We start from the raw sequence: 8,856 nt of genomic DNA, 5'->3' as shown, positions 1-8,856 counted from the left end.
GCAGACAAATGCTTTTATAGATTTAAATGCAGGTTATTATAGCAAAACTTAAAAAAAAACACATCTAATGAAAGAATAGCGACGATGATAGAGAGTTTGAATACAGCAAAAGTTTGAGTGTGCTGAGAACGTGCATGTGTTAATGTAACTGATGGGAGTTTCTGCAGAGGTGACAAAAAGGTGACTGACCAGATAATCCACAGGCATGTAACACGGCGATGTTCAGCCGGTTGTTAATGTTAACAATAACAATATCGCCGTAAAACAGCAAAGGACAAAACAATATTCTTAATCAGACATTGTCTTAGTGGATGTTAGCGCATACCAACAAGCATTCACAGAATTCAACAGCATCATTATCACCATACCAAAGATCTTACAATTCCGTACCGAGTGGAGGACCGGCAGCTCCTTCAAACGCACCTCAGAACTGAAGAAAAGTGTGTGAGCGAGCCACCGGGGACTTTGTGAAAGGCGATGGAGAAATATCAATCAGATTTATAGTGTCTGTGCTAAATGTGAATGGCTCACTAAAATAGAGTCCTGTCTGTGCTCCCGCCACGCCACGTCCAACAGCAGTGGCATTTACCGTTGCAAATAGCATCAGCACAATATTCAAACAGGAAAGGAGGCAATAAAAGTTCATTTATGGGCTTAGGCATTTACGCATCTTACGAGGTTTCTGCTCCACCTGTTAGTAGAAGTGTCAGTCAGCTCTCAAAGAGGTCACTAACCTCACGGCTGGGTCAGTGTCACACATTTGACCAGGTCCTGCCTCTTCATGTTTGCATCAACTTGCTAAGGAGTGGGAGAGTAGGGAGAAATCAGCCCTTAGTCTCAGCATCCACAAGTTATGTACATTTATTTATAGGACACGCGGCACAAGGAGATGCCCAAGAGGTCCATCTATAGACATCTGCTCATGTCACCACCTGAGACTGATTTTCTCATATAGGTTTTTATGTCTGTGGTTGCTCGAGCTCAGAACTGTGAATATTTAAAGTGAGCAACATTTTCATTGCTTTGTTTTTGCAAATACACAATACAAATAATTTTCAACAGTTGGAATTTTTTATTTATTTTTTGACACATTCCTGTATGTGCACTTCAATTGTATTATATGAAAGATAAAGGATTACTGGAGCCCAAACACATTACAGGACCACCTTGGAGGTAAGAACAAAGACTTTATTTAGGGGAGCAGAGGGAAAAGGACAGGTGCCTGTCGGGACACGGCCCTTTGTAAACTGAGCCAGCACAGAGTTCAGTCTGCGGCAGTGTTGTAGCAGGGAGTCAAATGTTCACTCAAAAGGCTGTGACTCGTGCCCTTGTAGGTATCAGAGCCAGAAACAATTAAACAAGAATAGTCAAGTGTCCATTGTGGGTCAAACGTTTTGAAGCAGTAGCGTTGTGGTTTCAGCCAGTATATATGACATGATTATGTAGAGAGCTGTCAGAATCTAAACCGATCATCTCCAGTAGATCCTAAAATAATGTAAACTGTAAAATCTGTGAAATTAAAATTAAGCTATAAGGTCAGATGGATCCTCTGTGTCCCACAAAACCACAATCAGGATCAGATCAACCTGTACTTACTAACAAGTACATTACATTTGGCATTTCCTTCCCTTATGCCCCTCTTTATGAACCCCCTCCTCATCTCTACCACAGGCTGAGGTGGAATAATCCCCATTCTTTTACTTATTGTAGTTCTCTGATTTTTCTGCTCTGCTTGACTTATGTTTTTTCATTGGCTTTTGTTATTTATACTTTTTAATGTCTGTATTCGATTTGCACAGTTGTAAGCCATCAGATGTTTGTCTCCTTGGAAAAAAAGACAGCATATATAAATATATATATATATATATATATAAAATTATTTTTTTTATTATTATTATTTTTTATATATACATATATATACACCATAAATGTTTTCTAGTTTCTGTAATCTACATAATCGGGCCTTATAAACTTGAACTAAAATAAATAAAGTAAGAGACGTGAGCATGAGATCATTCAGGATATCTCAATATACCTCACTGATAGGAAGGTAGCATTTAAATCTGAGCCATTCTTTGCATGTTTGTATAAATCTGAAAGCAAGACATGGTTAAGAATAGCATGGTTGTCAAATTGCATGCAGTACTTCATAAATCAGTAAAATAATGTTTTGAACTGTATATCTGCGTGCGTGTGTGGGACCCCTCTTAGGAACTCTATTACCTATAAAAATAAAGTTCTTATTATTGTATTGTTATTAAATATCTGCATAAGTTGTTAATTTCCTCTATTAGTGCAAAAATATTTTTTTGTTTGGAGCCTTTCAAAGTAAAAAAATTTTCAGTGTACAATTTGTATCTGCTTTGATTTAATAGAATCTGATGTTGTGAAATCAGCTTCTGTGTCAGAAGTATGTCATATTTTTGTCATTCGCTTTAGTTTCAGAGAAGCGCTCGGCTCATGAGTTGTAAATTTGCAAAAGGAAAAAGTGATGCATAATTGTCAATCAAAATAGTTTATTCTTTTTTGAGACATTTCAGGCTCAAAGTACACGGTAGTATCTGTGATAAAAGTTCAACAATAAAGTTGTGTCAACACCATAAAACCATGAGTGCGCTCAAAATATACAATTACATCCTTTTGAATCGTTATTGCACATGGTGTCTGTACACATAGGCACTCCCCCATTATACACAGTGTTCGTATTCATGCTGTGCAGTGACACTGTTTCCATCTCTACTGTCATTCACTGAAAAACTTTATTTGTGCTTTCGTTTTACCAAAATATGCATTTATTGTCCGGCATCAAACAGCTTTTTCCTTCCCTCCATACCAGACATGGCCTCCACGTTCTTACGCCAGTCAGTCACTTCTTCTTTCTGTTCATAGAAAGAAAAAAAGCTCCCAGTGATCCTGTATTTACTTTGACATAGTAACTCCAAACTGACATGAGCGGTCGTCCAATGTTTAAAAGTTCACAGTTAATAAGGACAGTACGCACAGTCCACTTGGCATTTTAAAAGGGAATTTATTGTTCCCAAACTTACCTTCTCCTCCTCTTTCTTCACGGTCTTGAGGTTGGCCTTGAAGTCCACGGACTCTTTGACCTTTGCACCCAGCAGAGCTCCCAGCATGGCGTCAGCTGAGATCTTCACCCTCTTGAGAGCAGGTCGCTTCATCTTGCCCTTCAGCTCGAAGATCTTCTGAGAAAGATTTTCTATCTGCAGGGGACAAGAGTGTACGTACGCAGGAAAATATACATTATGCAGTTATTACAAAATACTAAGTGGTAATTCAATTGTCACGGTCTGACAGGAGTGTTGACCACTGGACCAAAGTGCAGCCAGTCAACAATCGTCACATCCTCTAAAGGATTGAATCCGTTACACCTTTGAAGAAGTGTTGGTGAATACACACCTCCTTGGCATTTTTGACCACCTTGGCTTCTATGTCGTAGCGATCCTCGTCTATCGCATCCACCTTCTGGTGCAGGTCTTTGCACAGAGTCTGGAGGTAGAGAAAGCAACGCTTCAGCCTCGCTAAACATACTGAAGAGAACTCCGGAACGTTTTGCTTGACCGTAAGGAATCAGTGTGTAGATTGTCACACTCAGATATGGTGAAAGTTCATTTCTATTCGCGACATGATATTATATATTGTTTTTTAATAGTTTGGAGGTTAGACAACTAGGCCCACGAATGCGCGGCATGCGCGGCATCTGCAGCACAGACATTAGAGGTGCTTATGTGTGGAGCATTCCAGCAATGTTACTTCAATGGTGAGCATCTCACGCAGTGACCTGCACGGACCTGAAGATCCTGAAGGGACAAACCAGACAGCTGCAGTGGAGGAACTCTCTCCTTCAGAGCAGCGTCTCTCTCCAGCTGCTTTTCCTCTTTCTCCTTTTCCCACATCACCGCTGCCATCTTCAGCAGCTTGGTCTGAATCGCACAGGAAGCAGGAATGAGGAGATTTTCAAAAATCAGATCGCAAACGATGATATAATTTTAGTTGTTGTGAAAACACAAAAGATAATACCTTAAGAGTCAGTCTGCGTGATGCAGAGATCTTGGATTTCTTCTATAAAATCACAAGAAAAAAATCAGTTTGGACTACAACACACAATGATATTATTATGCTCTCTTTTAATTTAGGCTCATTATCATTCAACTTACCGGACTTTTGGTGGAAAAATATGTGGAAAAAGAATAAAGAATTATTAGTTTGGGCATGTTTAATAGCTGAAATGGTCTATGCTCTGATATTAAACGTGCAAATTTAGAAAATTTGAAAAAATGTGCTTACCCTTCAGACATGGTTGGCTTTTGTCTGTAAATATCAAAATATTTTTACCCTCAAGCCATAATGTTTATGTGTCAGAAACAGTAAAAGTGATATCTTGATTCTCATGCATAATCAATGCTTTTTTTTAATTGTTCCATAAAAAAACATAAATGATTCCTGTTATTCCTTTGCCAGCATTACAGATCAAATGTTTCTACTGTAAACACTGTGTGTGTCTTTACTGCTGACTGAGCCAAGTTTAAGTCAACCAGGCTGTGGAATGACAACATACCACCATTAAGCCTTTAAATTAAAACACCGCAGGCCTGAGTGCTGTGGATGAGTTCAAACAATAAATCCCAGGCGGAGTCCGTCCATCTTCAAGGGACAAAGATGAGCACAATACTGAGAATGTGTAGTTGTAAGTTAAACGGAAGACAAAACAATCAAAAAATCTAAAATGTTTACATAAGACAACATGGTACAGAGGATATTTTGTATAACTGCTAAAGTAAAAAGCAAAAGCGCACCTTGGCATTTAAATCACAATCATTCAAATGTAGATAAATTTGCGAAATTAACAATTCTTATAAAATATTACATTTCACAAAGTCCACTTCCCCCCCTCCCCCTCCTTGCACTGCACTCGCTTCCTGTCACATCACTTGTGCACACATTATTGATAACCTTACTATCCTCACTCGTAGAAATGCATCAACATACCTTTTTTTTTTTAATATATCCCTGAAGAAAACGCAGCTGATGTTATCAGTCTCTGTCTTTAACTGACAACGTGTAAACTTAAGTCAAATTTTATGGCTTCTTTTGCCTCCTGTGAGTGGCCAGCTAAAATAGCCTTTCCTGACAGCTACTGTACTGTATTTCACCACAACTCAGGTTCATAACTCCAGGTTCACCAACAGGCGGGGGAAAACTAAACAATACACTTGTCAGGCAGTCAGCCCCTCCCTGTTCTAGTACATCTACATTAGCAGTAGTAGTAGGAAATCAGCAGGTCGAATTGAGCGGTGCTTCTTAAAACGTAAGAAAGCAATAAAAAGACAGTCCAGACTTGTGATCATGATTGTTTAATCAGCTTCAGATTACAGGGCGATCCTATGTGTCATACAAATACTGCACTTTCAAAGACAAATTCAACCAGTACAGTTGGTATTATTGTGTTCATCGTTGTCGGCTATGTGTTCTTATATGCAAGTTCACATCAGTTTAAAACAGTGTTGTTCATAATATGAAATGGAAATTTAAATGGAAATTTAAATAGGATAATCAAAGTGGATGATTTAAAAAAACAAAAACCTTGAATATTGAATGCTAATGATTAACTTGTGTTAAATTATGTGACACCAGCATATCTTAGTTTATCTTGAGTTGTTTATTTTATTTTTATTGTGCAGCGTTGAAGAGTTTCTTCCTGCCCTCCATGCCAGACATGGCCTCCACGTTTTTACGCCAGTCTGTCACCTCTTCCCTCTGTGAAGAATCAAAAGGAAAACCAAGAGACAGGTTAATTTGCATGATTGTATAATAATGATTTCTTTTCATTTATGCAGATATTGAATTTGACCTTTTCCTCGTCTTTCTTCACTGTCTTGAGGTTGGCCTTGAAGTCGGCCTTCATGAGTTTGGAGGTGTCTGTGAATGATCCCAGCACGTCCTCCGTCGTCTTCTTCACCCTCTTCAGGCTGGGCCTCTTTGCACCCTTTAGTGTAATGACCTTCTGCCTCAGCGACTCGATCTGTGCAACAGACATCACCGTTTGCTGACAGGTCAGTAAATACATTTTATGGGCCTCGTTCATGTCCGATTTGCATGCGCCGTACCTCTGTCTCGTTCTTGACCACTTTGACCTCCAGATCGTAACGCGTCTCATCCACGACGTCCGCTTTATGATGCAGTGCTTTGCAGAGGTCCTGTAAGTAAAGGAAAAGCTGACAATCAAATGGATGTCAAACAATAATCGCGTGACTCAGCGTGCCTCGCAGTGTGAGTACCTGAAGCTCCTGAACTGACAGGCCTGACAGCTGCAGAGGAGGGAAGCTCTCTTTGACAACTCTTTCCTTCTCTTGTTGCTTCTGTTCACCTTCAACTACCAGCATAGAAGCTGCCTTCTTTAGTAGCTTGGACTGAAAGACAGTGAGGCTTTAACGTAGCCCTGATAAATATGCAAAATGCAGACAAGATTCAATGACAGTATAAACTAGTGATCGTGGCGTCTCGGTTTACAATACTCACCTTCAGCTGCAGGCGGCGTGTCGCTGAATATTTGCTCTTTTTCTGTGATGAAGAACAAAACACATTAACACAGCTGACATTAATACAGCTCTCGTGAAGTGGGTAAGAATTTGGAATTAATGTTATAAAGATTCCGTCTCACCGGTCTGCATCATCGAGGGCAATGAAAAGGAGACAAAAAAACAGCATTTAAAACAGTAATTTCAGAAAAAGAGTAGAGTAAAGCTGTATAGACTGGTTTCGTCACTGTACAAATAAAGAAATGAGAGCCATCGAATGGACAGAATGAAGATGAACTTTTCTTTCCTGTCTGAAATTTGTGGTTCTTTAGTTTTTACATATAAACCTTTCAAGTGTTATCAAGAAGTTTGTTTTCTTTAAGTAGCTAGTACTCACCCCTCAGACATCTCTGCAGCTTACAGTACCTTTTGAATAGAAACACAAGTATTATAAATACTTGCTATTTAACACGTAATATCACACAACTTCCACATATCCTGATGAAAGCCTTTGCATTTATAAATGTTAGCTTTTTATTTGGAGCATATTTCTTTTCTTTTTTACAGTCACTTTGAGACAATCACTCTTCCCTTTATTCCATCTGTTTCCTGTTGTCATTGTGATTTCTGAATCCCACCAGTTAAGTGTTAAGTCACGTGTTTCTATAATTTCAATATCAATCCAGGACCACATTGTACTCGGAACAGGCTGGCAAGGAGCTTCATGCACGGTTATATTTGGAAACATTGTTCACATGCTTTCATGTATGCCACCAGTTCATTGTGGCGTTTTATAATTACGCAGAAAAAAAAAAGTTGTGCAAGAGTTTCAAAGCCAAAGCAAAAACAAAACAAGTCAGCAGAGACCATGTCAGCCGGCTAAAGTAACAATCAAGTTCAAGTTTCTGTCAACAATTCATTTTCTTATCAGTATTAGTTTTTAAATGACATTGCTGTATTTATTTCACGAACATAACCGAGATATTATACTTTAGCAGTGAAATGAAGGTGTTGACAGATGGAGATGAGCAAAGAAACCAGTGGACACTTTCAGAACAACCTGAAACCCCCTTCCATCTGCTACGTGTCCAGTTCACGCAAACAAACAAATCTCACTTATCATTAAGTGATAAGTTGTTAACCGTTACTTTGGATCAAGCGTACCATTCCCGGCATCACTACTTTGCTGTGGAGTTTAGCCTCAGGTTACATTTCCTCACTGAGAAGATCAAGAGATAAACGAGTAGCTTGCAAAGTCGTGGAAGTCAAACTGTGATCGCAGCGTTCAGAAAGCTCCTCTAAGTCCTTGACAAAAGTGGCAACATGGTTGGGATTCCCTATAAATACCTGCTGCAGAATCCGTATCAGGGCCACAGGGTTGTAAATGCTCCCTAAAGCCAGATTTGACTTGACCCTGATAACATAGAGCAATAATGACAGGCACTTAGTACCTGAACTGTTGTCGGACCGGGAGGAGAGATGATCCACTCGATGTCTTAACCCTTCTCGCTGAAGATTCCCTTTTAGTGTCTACAATAAATCTGACCGGTATATTTCTTCTTATAAATACCAGATTGATTGCTGTATGCTGCTTACCTTGAAGGCGTGAAGAAATCAGACGGAGCAGTGAGGAGTCCGGAAATGGAAAAGGACTTTATGGTCATTAGTAAAAAGATGTATGCATTCGAAGAAGCTTGTGAATGGCTCGCTAAAATAGACCCCTGTCCACCTGACAATTTGGACCTCGCAATGCACAATCCGTATTTGATTTGCCCTAGACCTCTGACCTATTTATTTCATGTGATTGCTTCGTACAAGGGCACGCCGCACACGTCTCTCACCTAACTGACAGCTGAACTATCGCGCCAGCGGATGCCAGACGCTCAGAGCATGCTCACTTTTTAAATTTATGCGATGGTGTGTAGCCACGGTGTTCTGACAGAAAATAGCGTACAGGACCGGGTTTACAAAAGTGTCTCATAGAGAGACTTCAAAGAATTTTGTATTTTATTGCTGCTTCTTTTAAAATACCAGGTATATATCAGGGCAGAGTGCCAATACGGTTGTTGTTGTTGTTGTTGTTGTTGTTCTCACCATCACATCACAATGTGCACATGTCGAATGGTCACATTGCAGGATGTGCAATCTGTAGTCAGGCTAAGTGATTCCAGCTCGTCGCTGTGGTCGATGCTGGACAGAAACAACATGCTCTCAGATTGCTGGTTTAACTCTTTTTTTAAGACAATATTTCTCAAACATGGTCAAGGATTTTCCCCAAATTTGATTCAGTCTTTTCCACTCACTAGATTTGGTTGTTGAA

General features: G+C 39.6%; 1 protein-coding gene across 2 annotated transcripts; it reads right to left on the bottom strand.

Annotated features, from left to right (window-relative positions):
- Positions 1–2,792: 2,792 nt before the first annotated feature.
- LOC308116740 (troponin I, slow skeletal muscle-like) lies at positions 2,793–8,342 on the bottom strand (the record flags this gene model as incomplete). Of its 2 annotated transcripts, XM_080475097.1 has the most annotated exons (7): positions 8,133–8,342; positions 6,934–6,962; positions 6,538–6,579; positions 6,297–6,428; positions 6,126–6,215; positions 5,870–6,040; positions 5,359–5,775 (listed from the first exon to the last, which is right to left on the bottom strand). In XM_080475097.1, the coding sequence occupies exons 4-7, from the start codon at positions 6,399–6,401 to the stop codon at positions 5,689–5,691; spliced, it is 453 nt and encodes a 150-aa protein (XP_080331223.1). In that variant the 5' UTR covers positions 6,402–6,428; positions 6,538–6,579; positions 6,934–6,962; positions 8,133–8,342. The 2 variants fall into 2 exon arrangements, with proteins under 2 accessions (XP_080331224.1, XP_080331223.1); XM_080475098.1 differs by lacking the exons at positions 5,359–5,775; positions 5,870–6,040; positions 6,126–6,215; ... (1 more) ...; positions 6,934–6,962; positions 8,133–8,342 and adding exons at positions 2,793–2,879; positions 3,048–3,221; positions 3,418–3,507; positions 3,810–3,941 and having other exon boundaries at positions 6,538–6,573.
- Between the last annotated feature and the right edge of the window lie 514 nt (positions 8,343–8,856).

Source organism: Lipophrys pholis (assembly GCF_963383615.2).
Source record: "Lipophrys pholis genome assembly, chromosome: 11".
Classification (NCBI taxonomy): domain Eukaryota; kingdom Metazoa; phylum Chordata; class Actinopteri; order Blenniiformes; family Blenniidae; genus Lipophrys; species Lipophrys pholis.
The sequence above is the reverse complement of the archived record's forward strand: the minus strand, read 5'-3'. Positions and strand labels throughout refer to the sequence as shown.